The sequence below is a fragment of the Falco cherrug genome, chromosome 16 (genome assembly GCF_023634085.1).
Source record: "Falco cherrug isolate bFalChe1 chromosome 16, bFalChe1.pri, whole genome shotgun sequence".
NCBI lineage: Eukaryota > Metazoa > Chordata > Aves > Falconiformes > Falconidae > Falco > Falco cherrug.
In genome coordinates, this window is record NC_073712.1 from 2,459,952 (window position 1) to 2,481,826 (window position 21,875).

Sequence of the window (21,875 nt, forward strand, 5' to 3'; positions counted from 1 at the left end):
ACAAGTCTCCTGTCCTTGTATTTTCTCCAGTTTTGAATGCACCTTTCTGGAGCGTATCTCATGTACTGTACTGCAGGTAGTGTCACGCCAAGGTTGGATGACACAAGGACATTAATACTTTCTGGTGGCGGAATTGCCTCTTCTGAGGCCCCATAGAATTAATTTGCTGTTTCCACATCTGTATCGTTAGTGATGTTTCAGACATCCTGTGATTGAGAGGTATTGTTAGCCATTGAGCATGGCCAGTCTCAAGGCTGTTTCTTGTTCTGCTGCTGTATGGGTCAGCCTTTGATTTCATAGGTTAAAATACTTGTAATTTTGCAGTAGTTCTGTCTGAATTTTGAGGTGGAAGTTACTTGATTTCTTCCTTCTCTCTTCCCTCCATCCTCTTCTACTTTTAAGGTTCCTTCCAGCTTTCTGTGATTTCCATTTCCATGGTCACAAGTCTGAAATAAGTCTTCAACTCCGCAAAAAGTTGATGGCAGAGAATGAAAACAGGAGCCTGATAAAGACCTGTACGGGTTTTCACCTTGGCTCCTGGCACTTCCCAATCAATTTTTTTCTTTCTCTTTTTAACTTTCAGACAGTGTTATCTCTGGATCCAGTTTCCTTTACCCTTTTTTTAGGTTCTTTGCTTCTTTCACAGTTCAATGGCATCTTAACTCTCCCCTCTTCTCTCTTCCCACTTCCCCCCATGTCAGCACGATTGCTCGTGCAACTGGACACTGCACTAGTTCAAGCCCAAGTGAGTAAACGTAGCCTGGGCCTGACCCTTGGAAGTGTTTGTGGCTCAGCCTCGTGTGCACCCGAGCCAGGGATCAGTGGGATGCACAGTTTGGGAGGGGGTGCAACAGGGATAGCCCTGATTCGCATTTGGATATAAGTTGCCAAATATTTTTCTTGTATTTTAGGTTGTCCTCATGTTTTTTCCAGAAAGTAAATTCCCATCTGCCTTACTAGGATTTGCGGACCTATCTGACCTAAATTATTTTAATAAACTCCTTTTGAGTTCAAGAGGCTTTTATTAAAAACAGTAGTTTTCCTGGGCTTCAAAATTTTGAAGAAATAAAGTCCATGTAATACTAGCGTTTGTTTGAGGGCTATCTTGAGAGGATTTAAGCGAATTGTTCTTGGCATTTGCTAATTTCTTGGTTTGGATTCTGAAATGCTGCCTCCTGAATATGGAAAAATGTGTCTGTATGTGCCAAGAATTTTTGCTTTGGTTCTGCGAGGATTTTAGTAAATGCCCACAGCTGTTGTGACTTGTAGGCAGGTCTTGGTATCAGTGCTTTGAGGTTCGCTGCTGGAGATGCTGGGATTGTTGGGGATGAATAGTTCCGGAGTCCCATGTCACTGCCTGTTGCAGAAATTCCCTCTGGGTGCTGCGTGGCTGCCGGGCTCCTGGTGGCTGGGCTGCCTTAGGCACACGCAGCTGGGCGAGCCAACATCTCGCCTTCAAACCCACCGTGCGTCCTTGAGATGGTTCCTTGCTCTTGGCGTGTGGCAGGGGTGGGGTTAGACTTGCCTTCTGGGCCTATTTCAAAATTATTTTGATTTTACGTTGCAAATGCAGATTGTTAGATTGGAGGTCTGCTTACACTGTTGGCTCTCATGTGCTGCCCACCCCCCCCCCTCCCCCCCCCCCCCCCCCCCCCCACGTGTTCTATTAGTTTTCTCTGTCCTTAAGCACAGAATGAGAAGCACGAGTCTTAGGATGACGGCTGTGGAAGTGACCAAAGTGTCTGTTTGCTTTTACAAGCTCTACCTTTAGTTAATCGAAATGACTTGCTGGGATTCAAGGAAGTGGTATGTTTTATACACATCAGATATTTCTTAATTTCTAATCAAACAGGTCGGAGGACGTGTGCCTGTACTGGACACGCTAGCAGAGCTTGTCGTGAGAGGCCGGTCTATTCCGGTGCATCTGGACTACCTGCCGAGGCTGGAGTCCTTGGTGTCAGAAGTTCAAGCGTGGAAGGAGTGTGCAGCTAACACGTTTCTGTGCGAGAACTCCCCTTACTCACTTTTGGAGGTAAGACTTCTCGGCTCTGGAGAAAACCATCCATACCACCGCAAAAGCACATCAGAGTTACAGTATTAACTCGTGATGTAGCAGTAAATATAAAGTATATTTGCAGGACTGCTTTAGGATTACCTTACTAGTTTTAACATAATTTTTCTTAGGTTGACGTATACTTTTAATGATCATTTTACTTGTAAAATGCTTAAGATTTAGCTATACTTCTCTGTTCTTTTTAATCAGCGGCTAACGAGAGCATGCTGTGCCACAATTTTACATTTTCAGTATGAATTTGGGAGTATTGACATTTGGCACTGAATCTCCTTCAGTGCGTCAGGCTGCAGCCACGGAGCGTAGGTCCCAGGCCACTGTGGGTGTAGCTGTGTAAGGGTGAGCCTGTAGCTGCCTTGGCTGGCCCTCTGGGCTGTGCTGCTCTGAGTGAGCAGCTTCCTGAGCAATCCACACTCTCCAGGCTACGCTGAGCCCCCCTTACACCCCCAGCCCTCCTCTCTCCGTTAGGACAGACAGGAGTGCAGGGCAGCCCCTGGATCCTCTGCTGTTTGCCAGGGCTTCCAGCTTGAGTCACACGGAGGCTGTTCAGTGTATTGGCTGTCTGTACGCCAGCACCCTGAGTGAAACGTGGAGGTCTTTGTGATCTGCTGTTTTATAAAATTGAATCTTTAACCTCTCCCCATCTTCCAGATAACCTCATCCTAGTCCCCCAGACCTTTGGTGGAAGAAACAGCAGGAATCCCTGTTCTAATCAGTCATGGCTGTCCCTAGGGCAGGATGAATGCATCCAAAATGTTGCAGGCAACATTTGATGGAGGCTTTTCTCTCCATCAGGTGTTATGTCCCCGGTGTGATATTGGAATACTGAATCTGAAGAGAAAGCAGAAGAAGCTGAAGGAGCCCGTGCCAAGTGGAAAGAAGAAAAGTGCTAAGCTAGAGACTCTGAGTGACTTAGAAAGAGCGCTCTCTGAGAGCAAAGATACTGCATCTGCGGTATGTGCTTTAAGCTTTTTTTTTTTTTGACCTGGAGTTTCTTCTCAGTTCTTTAAATCTTTGTTTATGTTTGCCTCTCATGTAGAAATGTTACCTCCCACTCTTTTCTGCTTGCTGGGCTGTTGTGCAGAAGGACTTCTTCCACCATGCTTTTCTGTGCTTGCTTTAGACTTCCCAAAATTGCTTTTAGTGGAAAAAATTCGTTGCCTTTGTGCATGAAGTAGCCTTACAGTTTACCAGGCAATGCCTGCAGGCTAACAAAGCATAGGCAAATAAAAAATTGAGATCTATTTTCCACCACCATACCAAAACCTTATTAAAGATAGGATAGGGGTTTCCCAAGTCTAATCCTTTCAAAGAACACAATAACCCAATGCCATTTATAATTAAAACAAACACCATAAATAATTAAAGAAAACCTCATGCATTATGGAGTCAATAAAACACTAGTTCTGGATGATGCAGACTTTGGTGGTGGTGTAGTGCTTCATCCCAAAAGACCTATTTCAGAGCCTTCACCATGGTCAGATTAAACAATGTCCCATGATTAACAAGGAGCACCAGACCAGGTGGGGTTTGAAGTGTGGGACATTTAAGTTTTAACCTCCAGAAACTGCTTGAATCCTGTAGGTTCAGTGCTTGGTTTTGGCCTCCCTTGTCTGAAAAGCCAGACTTCCAGACTGTGTCCCTGTGAGTGATGTATGGAGAAGAGACCGGGTCCCTTGAACCACACACCCTTCTTCTCTGATTAGACAGTATTTCATTAAGGGTTGGGGTATTGAAAGAGAAGGACACTCACATGGACTGCACCCAGGAAAATGCATTCATTTAGTGTGGCAGGTTTTGCTTCTGACATGTGAGGGGAAGAGGAATCTCCTTACGGTGAAGGTTTGGATGCTTTCCCAGCCCAGTGCTGTAGCTGCAGGGCTCGGCACCTGCAGCAGTTCCATAAAAGCTATTGACCTTCATGAAACTGAACTATATTGCTATCTTCAATAGCAGCTAATGCGAAAGAGTCCTGAAAAAAAGGATCATGAGCAGGTGCAGAAAGGGCAAATGCCACATTCAGGGGTACACCTGAATTTCACAGGGTGGTTACAAACCCCAGAGTGAGCACACAGGTCAGGGTACAGCCCGATGCACTTGGGGAGTGCAAGGTGGGTATCAAGAGATGCATTTGACCTTCTGAAAACTGCCCAGCTGTGTTTTAAGGTTATACGGTGTCAGGCTACATACTTGAGAGACGTTGTTCACAGAGAAGTACCTGCAAGCCAAATCTGTACTTGTTTCAGAATTTAAGCTGCTTTAATATGAAGGTAATGTTTTTGTAGTACAAAACACAAAGGATTTGGAACAGAGAGGAAGGAGGGAGGGAGGAGGTTACTTTTTGCAAAGGAATGAGCTTTGTATTTCAGCCTGATGAGAAAATGGAAGGAGACTGAAGTCATGTTGCTGCACGTTCTCATAACAGCTTTGCTTCAAACATTCAAAGCCTTGAAAGGCATATGGGGGTGAGGAGCTCCTCAAAGATCTGAAATACTCCCTGGTGTATTTTAAAGAGTGTGATTGTGCAGCGGTCACCCTGCTTCTAATGAGTGATGTTCCTTTTGAGTTACGCTCCTTTCTTTGAACTCGCTTTTAGATGGCTACGCTTGGGGAAGCCCGATTGAAGGAGATGGAAGCGTTGCGTTCTCTGCGAGCAGCAAACGAATTGAAGGTGCTGTCTAGTGAAGAGGATGCAGAACTGAAAGTCTGTCTGTGCCAGGAGGAGCCGGCTGCTCCCATGATACAGTGTGAACTCTGCAGAGGGTTCTTCCATACCGGCTGCGTTTCTGTGCCCAACGTTTTGCAGGGACCTCGTGTGTGGCTCTGTCCACACTGTCATCGATCAGAAAAGCCACCTTTAGAAAAGATCTTGCCATTGCTGGCCTCCTTGCAGCGTATCCGTGTGAGGCTTCCCGAGGGGGATGCCTTACGGTATATGATCGAGAGAACTGTGAACTGGCAGCACAGAGCGCAACAAATGTTATATTCAGGGAATCTAAAACTCATACAAGACAAAGTTGGCTCAGGATTATTGTACAACAGATGGCAAGCCACAGCAGGCCAGTTGCCAGAGACAAACAAGGTGAGGCTGAGCTGCATTTCCTTGCAGCGGGTGGTGTGCGGTCAGCGAGAACAGTCTCTAACACCTCTCTGAGCTCGTGGCGCCCATATACAAACACTGGCAAGGCAGGCTGTTTGTGTGTCACTTTACTGATATGAGGAGTTTGGGTTCTGCCGTGACAGCCAGGGTATGAGTGTCCTCCAGCAACAGCTTCATGTTCTCCTGCTGCTGGAGTCCTGGGAACAATGACTCCTGAAGGGCCTATTTCCCCTTCTCCTCCCAGCTCCTGCACTCTCAAGTGATGCTATTAATGACAGCTGCTGAAGTATTGTTTCTGGAGTGCTTAGTATTCAATTAGTCTTTATAGTCTGTTTTTACAAGTATTTCAATATAGTGTTAAATCTTCAGAATTAGTAACAGAGGCACGAACTGTCCAGTCTGTTACCAGCTTAGCTCTCAGATGAGGTGGTTTTCAACAGGGTATTTTCATCCATTACTGCTCCTCCTCTTATCACTTACACTACAACTCCCAAGCTGAATATTTTGCTAACATTACTGAGTTAAGCTACAGCAACAGTTTCAGATGTGGTCATGAGGGAGTTTCACATGTCCTCCAGTAAAGACCTTTCAGCAAAAAGCGTGGGGAAAGTGGGAAATGGGTTAAGCATTTCTAGCTTTCATGAGATGATAAATGCAGAAAAAATCTGAGACAACAGGTCTGTGCAGCACAAAAAAACATAGAGCACCCCAAAATGAAATGCACTCTATTGCTTTTACTTTTTGATTGAAACACCTTAATTTTGCTAGTCCAACCCTGTTATACAGTTAGCCTGTGTGTTTGTGTTTTCACGCTCAGTTATGATAAAATACAGAATGTGCCACATGTGCTTGACGAGGTATTGTAGCTGCTTCTCAGGTAACTCAGCTGTACCAAGTTGCTTGTGTTGACCAAATTTTTCAAACAGGCAAACCTAGTTTTAGAAATCAAAACCATATTTAGGCATCTAAGAGAGTTTTCCTGATAACTCAGCTTCAAAAATATATTTTTGCTAGACCTACTAGTGTAACTCAAAAAAGCCGGACAAGATTTTGAGCATGTAAGTTGATGTTTGGGCCAGAAATGGAAACAGTAAGTTTAGTTTTATTAGCTCAGTGAGGTGCTGTGGGGTTCCTCCAACCTGAAAACAGTCTCACCGGGGTTTTTTTTTTTTGGTGTAGAGCTCAAGTCAGTAAATCTCTAAATCAAGGTAACTAGCAGAGCTAGTTCAGGTCCTGTGACTGCATTTCCCAAATCAGAAGTCCCTGGGAAGCTCAGTGCAAGAGCGTCTGACCACAAGCACCAGCTCTGGTCCCTTGCTGTGCCTGGGCCACGGAGCCTTCCTGGAGACAGTGGCACTGGGGTGGCTCAGAGGTGGCCTCCAGAGCCATCTCAGCACAGCAGCCAAGCTGAAACTCTGGTCTCAAGGGGATTTGAGGTGTTTTTTTGGTGAATTCAGTGTCTCGGCATTGCTGTCCTGTCGTGTAACAGTTCTATTTTCCCTGTAATCTGGGGTGATCCAACACTCTCCTTCCTCCAGAGAAGTGCGTAGCAGTAACTGCTGGAGTTGGGCTGCTTTGGCACTGGCCAAAGTGAAGAATGTGGAGCATTTAGATGAGTTGGGGAAAATTCACTTGAAAAACAGTTGTGAGAACTGATGAGAGCCAGATTTTTGAAAGGGTCCAGACACTTGAATTAGTGAGGTAGTGGGTATTTTGGAAAGCATCTGGTGAGACACCTTTCTGACACTCATGAGTCCAAAACTGACACTTGCTGGCTTGTGTGAGTGGCCTTTGCATATGTAAGCACACGTTTTGCCGTTGGCATGTCTGCTGTGCGTGCTGGGGTAAGGAGAAGTCTTCCAAGCAGTTTGGCGTTTCAGCAGAGCAAGGTAGTGAGCAATCACTTCTTTTATTGTGAACAAAAGGAGGAAACTAATATTTTACCGTGAGTCAATCCTAGAGGTGAAGCCCTCGCTTCCCAGTCCGGGCTTATCCTGCAGTGACTGCCTGTGCCAGGGCCGGTTCCTGAGCTCTGTGGAAATGATAATTTATACCTAAGAATTCTGGCAGTAAAGTTGGTTTTGCCTGTTTCCAGTGTAGGATGAAGGATTTGGGTTTACTAGATTGAACAGTTTCTAGGAATATAAGATTTAAGCAATTGTAGGAGAAACAAGTATTGATTCTATTGCAGTTATTTGACACTTCAAAACTACGTTTAGTGAAAATATCGATGCGCTTTGTTTTCTAGGTTTCCCAGACAATTGGAGCAATGTCATTCTCCATGCCTCATGACTGGGATAACAGAACCATATATTTACATTCTCCATTTTCTACAGGACAGCACTGCATCCCACTTCATGGTTTGTAATCGTTACTTTGTGGTGGGTTTCCCCCCCTTCCTTTCTCCCGTGTTTGGTGGTGGAGAAGAGAGTGTGTCCTGGCCAACAGGAGATGGCTGAGGCAGGGAGGCACGTGGCTGCACTCTGCATCTGGTTGCTTCTCCATCCCCTCAGCAGCTTTGGAACTTAATGTCTCCAGCTTTGGCAAAGGGGTAAATTTCTCAACAATACAGATTCCCACATGTAATGAAACGACGTGGTGTGATAGGACAAGAGGTATCAGTTGAGAACTGGCCTCTTCCAACTTGACAACGTGCTGCAGCCAGCCACGTGGGCTGCAGGAGGGGGAGGGGAGAGACCATTGAAATTGTAGGAAGTGGATGGGAATAAGTAGTGCTGGAGGCCATGGGGGACTTAATCCACAGGACACGAGTCAATGTAAGTTTTGCAGCTGCGTAACTGTCACAGACACTTAAGTTTTCATAGGTGCTGCGGCTGCTGCTGTGCTCCAGGTCGCTCTGTGCAGGTTTTCCATGCTCCCTAACTCAGACGTGTTTTTTGGACTAACACTGACACGCTATAAATTGCATCATTTTACAACTGTAAAAGAAATTCTTTCCTCCTGATGCATAATGATCCAGGGACACAGGTCTAGTCTTATCTTCATGTTTTCAAGTTAGTGCAGCTTAGTCTGTACTAATATTACACAAGACGCTTCAGTTTAATGTTACAGTTAAAATCCAACAAGGCAGGCCTTTGTTCTGCAGGGTTTATTTTTCAGGCTATATTTGAGTTGTACTGAACACTATATTAAAAAGCTGTTACTTACACAGTGGTTTCAGTCTCCCCTAGCTGTGACTGTTTGAAAAGCCCAGTGCAAGTTCTGAAGCTCGATAGCAGCGCTGGGTGATGACTGTACAGCAGGACTCAGTTGCAAGCCTTGTCCTCTTGGCTCTTCCTCCTCTCCTCTCTCTGCTTCACTTACGATTTCACTCAGTTTGTTCACCTTACCCACTTATTACATAGCGAGGGGATCATCATGCTTCTTGTAGCTTCAGAAGCAGGAGAAATGGCCAAAAATGATGGCAATTGCTTATGCTCAAATCAGTAAAAAACGCAAGCCAGGAAGGATGCTGAGCCAAGTGCAGTAACGTCTGTGCAAGCCTTTATCTTTTTAACCCTGCTGTTAAAAGTGAGCGATGAAGAGGGAACAGATAAGAGTTAATTCATACAGTTGCAGATTTAAAGTCTGTTGCAGTTGTGGTTTGGTTTTCTGTGGGTTTGGGGTTTTTTTGTTTGTTTTTTTTTTCAAATGTGCTACCAGAGAAGAATTTTCATTATCTGTGCAGTTCTCATTAGTGCTGACACTGAAGAATTCCTTTTCTCCTCTCTCCGTCTTTCATAATAGTCATTAGCACAGAGCTGGATGAGCTGATGATGGAAGCCCAGCTGCTACAGGTTTCTCTGCCGGAAATACAGGAGCTGTACCAGATCCTATTCACAAAGCAAAGCCCTGTTTTGCAGACAGAGCAGAGGTCATCCGTTGGACCGACAAATGAAAAGGCAAGTGTCTGACAGCAGCAGTGAGCTTGGGGTCACTTCGGCGTGGAGGCTCTGCCTGAACCCATAAGCTTTACAAAGAGGTTTGTCTGTGTGGCTGTACTTCCATGAAAATACATTTTCCTCATTCAAAAGGAGTCAGGAAGTCAATAACTTAACAAATCTGTTACAAACTATTGAATAAACTTGTGGCCTAATATGTTTTTGCAGTTTGAATCTGGTTTTTGTGGTCACTCTGTATTTTAAATTGTTGTGGGACAACCAGGACCTAAATACACCTATCCTCGTTTGTCTCTTGTCCTGTATTGTAGAGGCTTTCAGAGAGAGCTGCCTTTGAAGCAGTGGACTCAGGGGAAGGAAAGGAGAATCCTTTTTTCTATAAGTTCTGTTACTGGGGTGTGACCCTATCCTATCCTTTGCTTCTCTCATGCATCCCACTTCTGGTGAAAAGGCAGTGCTCTGTCAAATGCTGCTCTCTTACTTAAGCCTATTTCTAAAAGCAGGGTTTGGAACAACAGGATAATGAGTGTTAGTTGCATGCTTAAAATTTTGCCAAAATATCTTTCCAACAGAATGAGTGTTGCCGAGGAAAAAAGGATGGAATTAGTTACATGGAGAGAAAACTAAAGCGTCGTTTTGAGAGAGAGAGCTTCTGTGATGAGAAGAGAGCAAGAGTAAAAAAGATGAGAACACCCAAGAAGAAGAAACTAAAACTGAATCACTCAAAGGATCTCTGTACTAACAAACTGGAGAGAGAGCGGGAGCGTCTCTTTGAGATGCAGCGTTCCAGTGAAAGCCACTTGCTTCCCTCAGATGTGTCATTCTCTGAGCAGGAGGACTCGGAGGATGACGATGCCATCTGCCCTGCTGTGAATTGTCTGCAGCCTGAGGGAGATGAGGTCAGTAGAAGCAGACCTCCTGTGGTGGTCTGAATGCTGGGATCTGGGGCGTTTGGCTGCCCTGAAACTGTTTGCCGAAATACTAGTTAAAAAGAGAGCATGAGGCACTTGAGAACCCAGAGACAGTGTCTGCTGCTGCAGGGACACATCTAGTTAATGACCCTTCTCATCTCCTCCCAGAGCAGCCATGCAGCTGGGACTGGGGAAGGCAGGTGAACATCTAAACGTCTGCATGGAATCGGGAGATGGGCTGTGCAGACACTGCACTCATCTCTGCCCTTGAAGTAGAGATGTAGGTAGATTTTGTGGGTTGCAGCCTTTCTGTGGATGGGGGCAGTGCCGTGGGGCTGACTGGAGTCCATCCTGACTGGAGAGTGGAGATGAGGGACATCTGATGCCTGTGAGCCTGTGGTGAAGTTGCCTTCCATAATCATGCTATCAGTGGGAGAGCAACAGGAGAGGGATAAGGGAAGTGTGCCCTCCTCTCTCCTTCAGAGGAGCTGGACTGCAGGAGTCCAGAGAACAGTGAGCACGGTTGAATATCCAGCACTAACCAGGTCATAGAACAGGACATTTCTCACTCAGATGGATTAATCCCCAAAATGACTTAATGCTCTGTGTGTTGGCTTGGTCCTTCGCTGAACACCAGTGTGTCTGTTCCCCATTAGGTGGATTGGGTCCAGTGCGATGGCAGCTGCAACCAGTGGTTCCACCAGGTGTGTGTGGGCATCTCTCCAGAAATGGCAGAGAAGGAGGACTACATCTGCATCAGCTGCACTGGGAAGGACTCTCAATATCGGAAGTAAAACTCCCCATAAACCCTTCAGGACTTGAATAAAGAAGGTTATCAGTTTTCCAATAAAGCCACAGGGGCTGGTTTAAGAACCAGATTGCAAATGGTGCTACTTCTATCCTTATGGGATCATTTTCCAGAACTCAAAACAGTTTTTGACACTTTTGTATTTTCCCTTGATCTGTTTGTGGTTGTTGAGGTTTGAGATGCTGACTGTTTAGCAGGGGTTTCCACCAATTTGGAAGGCATTTGAAACATGCACCTTTTATTGTACAGCGTTAAATTACCTCTCTGGGATCTACCGGCGTATTTAATTCAGCTTGGGTTAGGTGCAAAACAACCTGCACCACGAATTTTCCAATAAATCCTCTTGTGAGGAAATCCCTGTTTACTCTGTTTAACTCCTTGGAGACTTTAGGTTTTTTCCACTTTGTTTTTCGTAGGCTAGGTTTATTTATCTGAGCAATAACTTCTATGTCTGGTTTCAGTGACTGGAATGACAATTCTGAACAGCGTGTTGCTTCTAGCATTGGTTGATGTACAGAAAGCAAATGTTAGATCCTAGTGTCACTGATGGCCCAGTGATGTAGAAGACAGGAAAAAAAAAAAGGTCTGTAAAGTAATTGCCACAGCTGTATTTTGGCTTTCTCCTTTTTTGGGTAGCTTGTATCAAATGTTGCAGTTTATATTGTGGAATAAACCCCTGGTTATGTTATAAAATTAAATGTTGGTGTTTTTAGAGAGCTTGAACTGCAGTTTCATTTCCCTCTGGATCCATATTGATTGCATTGATGGGTTCTCTTATTCAAGAGAAATGCATCTTTAAAAAAAAAAAAAGCAAAATCAGTGATATTTTCTTACTTGTATATTCAGCTTTGGAAGGAGAAGGCAGAGCAAAACATTTTGCATACCAAAAAAAAACCCCAAACACAGACCTTTTAAAGTTTTTTTTGCAGAGCTTTTCCAAAACTGAAGTGACCTGCCTGTTAGGTGAATTAACAGGATTAAAATAAAAAGGTTTGAAATGATGATTTGTGGTTTGGCAGGGGCAGGAATGGGGAATTCAGGCAGGGGCAGCTCCTTTGGCTTCGGAAGGAGAAACTTGCCTTGCGGCGTGCGCTGCCGCTGGCTCTGCAAGCGTGTCCTGGTGGCCCCCAGAGCGTCTGCCTGGCCGTGGGCAGGCTCCCTTCAGCCGCTGCTGCTTGCATTGAGGCTGAAAGCCTGAAGAATAAGGAAGGTTCTGGACTGGTTACAGTTCTATCAAAGACTGTTTAGGGACCGTAGCCTGGTGGGTATCGGGGCAGTGCAGGTGGTGGCGGAGCAGTGCTGCCTTGGAAGGTACAGGATCTCTGAGGAGGTGAGGTGGTTTGTTTAAGCCCGTGAGGTGCTCCACGTGGGGCTGCACCTGAAATCCTTTGGGGAACAATTGCTCACGCAGAACATAGCTTTGGAAGTGGCCTGGCGACAGTGGGGTGGTTCTGTGGCCTGCTAAGAAGTGGAACTTCTGGAGCCCTGGAAGATGGGAGGTCTAGAAGATCTGTGTATCAGGGTAAGCGCTATCCTTATGACATCCTGCCATCACCAAAACCGTGGCAGTATTGGTATTCCCTCCGTTCATCATCAAGAAGAATTTGCTGGTAGATTTTTTTTTTTTCCTGATGGTTTGAGACCTTTCCCATGAGCAGCTACAGGGCGTTGGGCAGAGCCTTTAAGCCATATGTAGCGGCTACCGACGTGGTGGATTTGTGTGGTGAATCAGAACTGTGCAAGAATTCTGGTGTCCCAGGGGGGTGGGTTTGGAGTTTGTTTTTTGAACATTGAGCGTGCTTTTTAGTCTCACGTTGGTTTTTTAACTGTTAAAAAGAATTTTCAGCCTGGCACAGATGATTTGTCTAAAAGTGGTGTTGGTGGGCGAAGACGACCTTGACCACATGTACATCACTGATCTGTAATTCCCTTTCAAAAGGGGCAGATGAACAAACCTGAAATACAAAGAGCTTGCACAGTGTTTTGATGTAGCTGAAAATGTTTACAGAAGTTTCTCTCCCAGTATCCCTTTTTTTTTTTCCCCCCCCCCCATTGAATGAATTGCTGTCTAACAAAAAGTGCTAGAGGAAATACGATGCAGTTAAGTTTAGCCTGATGATTCAGTACAGGACCAAGGGAAAGTTGTCATGTTGTGGACTGTAGGGGCCAGAGGAGACCTTTGTGGTCCTGACAAGAAAATCTAGCATCAGGATTAAGAATGCAATAGAATTATAGCATGATGTTCTGGAAACTACCACATCATTGCTTGAAAATTTTCAAGAAATGGAAACCCCCGTCCCTGGGTGACCTGTGCCTAAAATACAAGATCTGCTTGAGGATTTGTATTTTATTTCCTGCTGGAATTGTGACCTTGGGAACAGGTGGCTGGAGGTTGCTGCAGAGATGGTGGTGCCTGCTGTGCCACGGGGCCTTAGATTTCAACCCCATGTAGATACTGCGAACTTGATTAGGTTAGGGTTTGATTTTTGTCAAACTAAATAAGCAAGAGATTTGTTGCTTGCTTCAGGGTGGGTTCTTCTGTGAGCATCCCTTGCACATTCCTAATCAGGGAAGATGATGAGGGCAGAACATCCCCAGCAGCAGGGTCTGTTGGGGTTAGCCATCCCTTTCACCCCTCCTCTTGTCCATCCTAGATTGTCAGAGGCTAAACTAAAACAAACAAACAAACAAGTCCTTCCCATCCCATTCTGCTTTTTTTTTTTCTTTTTTAGAACAAAGCAACAAAGTACATCTCCCTAGGTTGTTCAGATCCTAATTCTTTAATAAGAATAGCTTATGGCCTCTACATTAGTTTAATTATAAAATAGGAAAAAAACCAAATTAGTTACCCTACCTTTTATTTAAAGCCTGCCTGTACCATCCATCAAGACATTAGGATTGTGTTTGTTGTGCCACATTTAATCTGCTTGATGGGCACTTTCTTCGCCTCATAAGGAGCAGACTAATACGTGCCCTCCTGCGTCAGTGGTGGTCACGTACGGCACCAGGAAGGCAACTGATCTGAAGGAGAGGCAAGGTTTTGGTTCCATCTGTTCCTGGTCTTAAACTGAAGCCCACAGTGCTCCAGGATTTAGTTCCTGAAGTTTCTAAATTGTTTGAATTGGGCTTTCCAGCACTCTGACCCCCGTCTGCAGGGCAGCCCTTCGGGCCTGGCCCTGGTTTCAGAAGCCAACGCAGGATGAAGGGGCTTCGTGACTCCCAGCACAGGTTGGGGGTGCCTCGAGTCCAGTCACCGAGCACTGCAGAACTGACCACAGGAGGCAGGAAGACTGGAAATGATGGCTGCTGCACTGTGACCCACAGCGGTAGCCAGGTATCCACACAGATCTGCAGCCTTGGATGGATCCCTGCAGAAGGTGGGAAAAGAAATTTTAGGTAGTCATGTCGGCACTTGCCTAAATGAAGGTGTCTGAAGCAGTGCTGGTTTTCTTAACACTCTTCTTACACCACCGCGTACCGTCTTTTCTCTACCCGCACCCAGGCAATGCGCACACGGCATTTATTTCCACAGGCAGAAACCACTGCTGGAATTGCGCTATTGGTGTGATCGGTGGTCAGCCCGACTGGCCTCCATCAAAGACAAAAATGTGTGGAACAAAGTGGAGAAAAGAAGGATTTGATACAAACTTCTTGTCTCAAACAGTAATCAAGTCCATCCCTTCCCCAGCACCTTCTGGCTGATGGCCCGTGCTGACACCTCTGCGATGGGAAGACGGGCAAGGTATGCTATTGAGGGATTAAAATGGGTTCCAGAGAAAAGGATGTAATTTCTTAGGGACAACACATCAGTCTCTAATATTCTGTATACAGTTGAAATTCAGGTGTACAAACGATTGATTCGGGGAGGGGGAATGTCCCCTTTCCAGCTGTGGAGCCACATGTTTGCATGTTAAATGGCACCGAGAGGGGAAAACCAGAACTGAAATGTTGTCTGTGCATCGTGGGACTTCAGCAGTCACTTGTTAGCCTGACCCAGGGACGGGAAGGGGAGATGTCTAATTCTGACTAAATACATAGTAACAGTGAATTTTACAGCTTGACGCAAAAGATGCTCTTTGCTCCAGCTGGCCGTGTGTGGAGGACCGTTTATGCGCTAGTGCACTTCAGGGAAAGGGGAATTCCAGCGAGGGACTTCAGCTGCAGCCAGAGCCCTGCCAGGGCAGAGACCGGATCAACAAAGAGAAAAGCAATGATGAGAGTTTCAGCTGCTGTATCTGCAGCAGATGTATCTGTGGGACACAGCTACATGTCACAGGGGATTTAGGAAGGGAAGATCTCCAGAATATACACACAGGCAGCAGCTACCTGGAAGCAACATGAAGGAGCAGAGATGACTCTTCTGTGAGTCTAGAAATGAATGTGCTTTTCCAAGAGAAGAGTTGAGTTTACAGCGTTGAAGAATAGATTTATCCTTTCTTCAGAAGTGAACAAGCCACATATTGAGAGTTCTCCTCTAGGACATAAACATGCCAGACTCTGAAGGCAACAGCCCCACACTGAGAAGAGCATTAATAAAAATAAAAGCTGCGTCTGAAGAGGAGATAAAACAGTCACGCTAGACTAATAGCACGCAGGTTCAACACTCAGCTTCTATTCAAGACAGACAAAAAAGGTATCAGTGGGTTCCATAAAAAGATCGTGGGTAGAAGGAACAAATATTTTATGGGGGGAAAAAAAAAAAGCAGCATGTGTGATGATGTGATATGCTGCTGGGTCCAAAACTCCCAAGTGCCGAGAGGAGGGTTTGCCAAAAGGCGGTTGAAAAGAAATAGGTGCAGCTTCATGAAGGTACCTTATGTACCTCAGTTTTTCAAGTTCTGAAATGTTTCTTAATCCTACTACTTATGGTAATGTTTTTAAAGGTATTTGGCTGTTTAATCACAATACTGGGCCAGATTTTGTGTGTGTATGTGTGTGTGCTTGCATCCAGATCTATGTGAGCTAGGCATCTAAAATCGTATGAGTATTTTATAAAAGCTAGTAAAAACAGTAGCTCCCTGTCTACAGAACACCTAATTTGCTCAAAGAATATTTCCACACCCAGGGTTTGTTGAGGATAAAACCAGTGTTGAAGAGTATTTGTAGCGTGTTTGGGCTGCTTTGGTGTCTGTTGGGCTTTGGGGGTTTCATGTTTGTGTTGCTGCCTGGAGTTAAATTTTAATCAGGTGGGGACAGGTCAGGCACGTCCCATGTTATGTCCCTGGTAACTTGGGTTGATGCTGTGCCTGTTCCTTGTGCTGGCCCCCATGTCTCTGGGAGGGTTTTTGCTGTTAACACCAGTCCCCTGTCCGCTGCACATCCTTCTGTGGGGTCTTCCTTGGCGCAGGTTCACAGGGGAGCTCAAGGGCTTGTGTCCCTCACCTGTGAGTTGAAACATCACAGGAGGAAACAAGGAGTTCATCATAAAATATCTTTTCGTGATGAGAATATAATATTTTGTGGTGACTGAATTTTCTTCCCTAAAGCATGTCAAAAGAAAGATGAATGTCAGAACCCATTTGGCTTTGAGGCAAAATGGATGGCATTTGAAAGACGAGCTCCGAGTCCACTGGCTTTGCAGGAAGCATCTATGCAGAAAATATGTGAAAAGACCATGCAGTGTACAAAACACATGGGAATTCAAACCTGAAAAAGCCTGGCAGATTCAAATAAATGTAACTTCTACAAATACAGAAGGATAAGTTGGAGCATTCAGGGCAGTTGTATGGTCACTTGAGCAAAAAAGTATGTATGGGCCAGACAAGCATTGCTGTGGGATACCTACCCCTCCTCTCCCTAAAGCGCATCCTTGTTTTCTGCGAGATGTTAGGAAGTGCAAAGAAAACAGCTCTGACTTGTGATCATTTTTGTCACTTCTTAACAAATACTTGCACAGATGTGTCTTGTTCTGACGTGAGCCAGCCAGCACTGGGTGCCAGCGGGAAGTCTGGTGTGATAGTCCTGGGCCTGTCTCACTGATTTCAGGGCGGTAGGAATTTGCTTGTGTCTTCCACTAAGCCAAAATACTAGAACAGTGCAAAGATGAGCAGATGACCCCCGGCTAGCAAGAGTTACACCCTGTACAAACATATGTTTGTTCCTCCAGCAGAAGCAGTGTTTTGGATTGGGAAGAAGAGAGAAAAGTCATCTTTATATTCACCCTGTAGAGAACCCGGGTGCTCGCCGCGAGCAGGCAGCCCCAAGGGATGGGGGTGTGCGTGCCCTGGCCGTGCTGTCAGGTGCCAAGACCCAGTCTTCGCCTTTGGGTGCAAGCAGCACGGCTGAAGCCTGCTCTCCTGCTCCTCTCCCCGCAAAAATACCAACCTAACTTGGTTGTACCTGCGCCACTGATCGGGAATGACCTCTGCTGTCCCCAGCCTGCTGCCAGGGAGTGTGGCGTGGCTCGGCATGGGCTGTGGGGAGTGCTGGGCATTGCCTGAGCTGTGGCCCTGTTCAGTTCAGGGGGAAAGATCTGCCCCACTTCCCTAACTTTAGCAGAAGAAAATCTAACTTGGTGGTGCGGGTGATGTTTTTATAACTGTCATGGTGGACTGATTTCACTTAACTGCAGCTGTCTGGAGAGCATCTAGTGTAAGCACAGAGGCGCTTCTGGAGAGCCGTTCTTGCCCCCTCACTGCCTGCTTTGGCCGTGAAATTGCCTTCTGAAGAGCTGTTGCTGCCGCCGGGAGCCCAGGCAGGGCTGGGGTGGGCACAGGACGGGCCCCAGCCACCATCAGGGCTCCCCTGAAAGGGGGAGCTGCGGCCAAGGGGGTTCCTGCCCGGTCAGCAGTTTGTCTGTCCGGCCTTGCCTGGCGCAGGGGAAGGGCTGGAGCGAGGCGGGGAGGGGGTGGCTGTGGGACAGGGACAGTGCTGCTGTGCAGTGGGACACTTGCCTCTGAGCTGTGGCTGTAGGGAGCTGAACGCAGCCTGCTGTTTCTGCAGTATTTTGAGTTGCTCTTTCTACTTGTAGAGATCTTGAACTTGGGTTGCAAAAGTCACATGCATGATTTATAGGAGCATTTGCTTGCATCACTCTTGACAAGAATGTTTAAAAATATATTGGTGGGAAGGAATGTGACTGGACACGTTATCCCAGAGGAATGGACTCTGAAGAGGCTGGCAAAGCTGGCTTGGAGTAAAACACAATACAGAGAGCGATGAGTGGGCAGGGAAAGGAGCAACACTAGTGCACAAGTGGTGAGGGATGCTTAATTGTTAAACAGCACCATGACGTGAAAACCAAATACTCCTAGTGGTAGCCCATCTATTACTAGGTAATCACTTGATACTCAGGTAGTTGCTTGAGTAGGGACAGGGACCGGGACCAGCTACTACTCAAGTAGCTTTCAAGCAGAAAGTGGCGTGGGCAAGGAGATCGCCCCCCCCAGTGCCTGGAAGAAGGACAGGCTTCCTCGGGAAAGAGCAGCTCCTCGCGGCTGGAGGGAGGCTGAAGGCACAAGAGACCTGTCGGGAAGGAGTAAGAAGTGTGTACCGCAGCCGGTGGCACCGCGGGGATGTCCGAGCGCGGCTGCCGTCCGTGCCGCCTCCCGGCTCGGCCCTGGCACCGGCCCATGTTCGCACACAAACCGCTCCGGGGCCGGGTCCGCGCCGCGGGGGGGCCGCGGGATCCCGGCAGCGCCGCGGCCCCAGCGGGACCCGCTTACGGGTGCCCCTCGCCGCCGCCCGGGCTGCCCGTGCCAGCGCCGCTTGCTCGCGGCGATCTGTGCAGCCGCCCGAGGAACGGCCGTACAAAACGGAGCGGGAAGCGGCGCGGCGCCCCCCGGCGTGCCCGGGGCTGGAGCAGCTGCGCCGCCCGGCCCCCGCCTCACACAGCGTCGCTCGAACGGGAACCGGGAGCCTGAGGCCTCGCTGACCGCCCGGGGCCGCGGGGTCCTGAGCAGCTGCCCGGGAGCGCGGCCCGGCCCGGCCCCGCACAGAACGCGGCAGCGGGGCGGGCAGGACCCAGCCCCCGGCGCCCCCGTGGGGAACCCTCGTGCCCCTCGAAGGCGAAACTGAGCCGGGTCGGCCCAGGCGGCTGCGCCCCGCGGCGGGAGCCCGAGGCCCTCAGCGCTTTCCCCGGGCTCCCACCCACCCCCGGCGCCCGCTGCCGCGGGAACACGCCGGCTGCGAGGCCCCGCCCGGCCCCGCCGCCAGGGTCCCGCCGCGCCGCCGGGGGGCGCTGTGAGCGGCGCGCGGAGCCCCGGCGTCCCCTCTGCCCGGCGGGACGCTCTGCGCCGCTTCCGCGCGTGCGTGCGTGCCGTGCGTTTGGCGCGCGCGGCGGCCCGGAGCCCGCGCGCGGCGGCGGAGCTGGGGGGGGGGGGGGGTCGATGGCGGGCGCGGCGGCGGCGGGCGGCGGCGGGGGGCCGGGGCCCGGGCCCGGGCCGGGGCCGGTGGCGCAGGGGCTGAAGGAGGCGCTGGTGGAGACGCTGACGGGGATCCTGTGCCCGGTGCAGGCGGTGCGCGCCGCCGCCGAGGAGCAGGTGAAGGTGCTGGAGGTGACGGAGGGTGAGTGAGGCCGGGCCGCGCTGAGCGGAGCGGGGCGGGGCCGTCCTCCCCGGTACCGGCGCCTCGTGGCCGCGCCTTGGCCTCGGCCAAACTTGCAGCTGCAGCGCTCGGGCCGGCGGGGAGCAGGCGGCGGCGGCGGGCCCGTGCCCGGCGCCCCCGAGCAGCCCCTGCCCCACCCGGAGGCCGGTGCCGCTCGGCGGGGCCGCCTGGGGCCTGCGGCGGGGCCTCCGAGGCGGGGCGGGCGGGACGGCGGCTGTCGGTGCCGGCGCTGCCCGGGGGGCGCTCGGAGCGCGCTAATGGCAGGACGGGGAGCGGGCGCCGAAGCAGCGACCCCGCTGCGCTGGGCACCTCTCCCGCCTGGGCCGAGGCCCCGGGGCCGGTCGCACGGCGGGCGGGGCGGTCTCCCCGCTGCACGTTGTCTGCGGGCCCTGTCCCGCCGCGGCGGTGGCCCCCTCCGCCTCTGGCCCTGCGAGCCATTGTGCGGGCCCCGGTCCCGCAGGCGGGCGGCCGTGCGTGGCGTGGTTTGGGCTGAGCACGGTCTGGGCACAGCTGTACCCTCATCTTGTGTGAAACCCTTACACCGGTGCTCCGTTCTGTTGTGGAGAGCTACGGAGATGCAGGACAGTGGAGCTGGATGGCAGCTGGCCTACGGCTTTGAAAAAAATACAGCTTACAAGAGCAAGCACCTCAAATTCAAACAGTCTCTCTAATTATTCCATTACTCATCTGGCCTTTTTATGGTGGCCCTAAGCTGGTTTACGCACTTGATGCTTTTCCTGGGTGGAAGCTACCGTTAAAAAACCTATTGATGGTAATGTTTAATTTTACTTCAGCTTAAATTTTATGACCCATCCCAAAGAACTGGAATGTGCGGAAACCACTGGAAGATTTGCAGGTGATGTGCTGTGACGGGAGCTGGGCACTGGAGAATACAGCCCTCAGATGTACCTGTGGCCTGGCAGCTTGATGGGCTGGCTGTACATGTACCCTCTGGGAAATTTTGCCTTACCTTTGTCTGATTGTGCCATTTGGAAAGTGTTTTGTGAAGTGTTTTAAAGTCTTTCTCTACCTGAACTATAGGTCAGAATGTTATTGGAGGTTTATAGTAAAGAGAAGGAAGGTGTAACGCCGTGACGGGGTCGAGGATAGTGTTGTGATGAACGCATGTGATGAGACTGGGAATGAGACTGGGGTGATGAGGAGAAGGCAGGTTGTTTGATGAAATGTTTCATGTTGTGTGGTCCCTTAACATGTGCTTGTAACACTCTCAGGTTAAGTCTTCCTTGATGATTACCAGGAAACATGGGTTGCCAGTGCAGCTATTGGAGGTTTTAATGAGTGATTTCCTGGCATTGCGATGGTACAAGTCTGGAAGTCTTTGAGGTTTGTTGACCCATAGAGCCTTTGCCTTGCAAAGCTACCGCGGTCAGCGTGCTCTTCACTGGCAACTTTTTTTTCCCCCGAAACATGAGTTTGTGTGAGATTTCCAGAAGAGAGTATTTTTGAGGGCTCTAGGTGATGGATGTCCGTAAGGTCCCTTTGAGAGCCCAGGAATGCAGCAGAAATATATTTGGTGGATAACGTTAAGGGCAAGAGGAGTGGAGTCATCTATGTTTCTGTTTTTTCACGGTTTTACAAATATCCTAAAGTCACCCAATACTTGTCTGCAGTTGCAGTCCCAGAACAGCGCAGGTCTCTTGCAGGACCTGTACCCATGGCCTGGAGGAGGCTACAGAGCACCCTCTCATGCAGTTTGCAGGTGGCACCAAACTGGAGGGGAAGCGGTTGATGTCCTTGAGGGCAAGGCTGCCACCCAGAGACCCGCTGCCGGAATGGACTGAGAGGAACCTCCCGAAATTCAGCAACAACAGATCGCAAGTTCTGCACCTGAAATAGGAGAACCCACCACAAGGATGTGGTTCAGGCACTGCCTGGCTGGGGAATAGCTTTGTGGCAAAGAGCCTGGAAATCATGGTGGCCGCTGAGCTGGACAGGGCCAGCAGCGTGGCCTGGAGGCCACCTGCATCTGGGCTGCATGAACAGGATCAGAGGCAGTGATCAGCCCTCTCTAGTCAGCACTTGTTAGACCACACTGATAATACTTGTCTGGTCTTGCTCCCAGCCCCCCAGTACAGGAAGGACGGTGACGAGCAGGAGTTCAGCAAAGGGCTGTCAAACCCGCTGGGGAACTGCAGCACTTGACAACATGAGGAGAGCTGGGGCAGAGGGGTTTTCCTGTATGGAGATAAGAGGGGGTTTTGGGTGGATCTGACAGCAGCTTCTGGTAGCTATGAGGAGGTTGTCAAGGTGCTGAGGGAATGGAAGGAAGAGGATAAAGGAAAACAGGAGCAAACTGAAGCAAGAGTTCAGACTGGGTATAAGGAGAATTTTTTTCACTGTGAGGAGAGCCAAGCTTTGGAGCAGGTTGTCTGTAGAAGCTGTGCCGTTTCCATCCTTGAGTATGATCTACCTAGAAAATGCTCTGAGCAACCTGATTTGGTGCTGCTTTGATCGGAGGGGTTGGACTAGAGATGTCCTGAGGTCTCTTTCAGCTGAATTATTCTGTGCTTCTGTGATTCCT

General features: G+C 48.9%; 2 protein-coding genes across 2 annotated transcripts in view; both read left to right on the plus strand.

Annotated features, from left to right (window-relative positions):
- KDM5B (lysine demethylase 5B) overlaps positions 1 to 11,505 on the plus strand; it is a 55,779-nt gene extending 44,274 nt beyond the window's left edge. Inside the window, exons 21-27 of the mRNA XM_055728371.1 lie at positions 1,853 to 2,032; positions 2,867 to 3,025; positions 4,668 to 5,153; positions 7,420 to 7,531; positions 8,919 to 9,073; positions 9,643 to 9,969; positions 10,638 to 11,505. Of these exons, the coding sequence (XP_055584346.1) occupies positions 1,853 to 2,032; positions 2,867 to 3,025; positions 4,668 to 5,153; positions 7,420 to 7,531; positions 8,919 to 9,073; positions 9,643 to 9,969; positions 10,638 to 10,775 (1,557 nt within the window). The 3' untranslated portion in view covers positions 10,776 to 11,505. The remainder of the gene's footprint in view (positions 1 to 1,852; positions 2,033 to 2,866; positions 3,026 to 4,667; positions 5,154 to 7,419; positions 7,532 to 8,918; positions 9,074 to 9,642; positions 9,970 to 10,637) is intronic.
- Positions 11,506 to 19,101: 7,596 nt separating this feature from the next.
- IPO9 (importin 9) overlaps positions 19,102 to 21,875 on the plus strand; it is a 38,875-nt gene continuing 36,101 nt past the window's right edge. Inside the window, exon 1 of the mRNA XM_055728408.1 lies at positions 19,102 to 19,294. Coding sequence (XP_055584383.1) covers positions 19,117 to 19,294 — 178 coding nt within the window. The 5' untranslated portion in view covers positions 19,102 to 19,116. The remainder of the gene's footprint in view (positions 19,295 to 21,875) is intronic.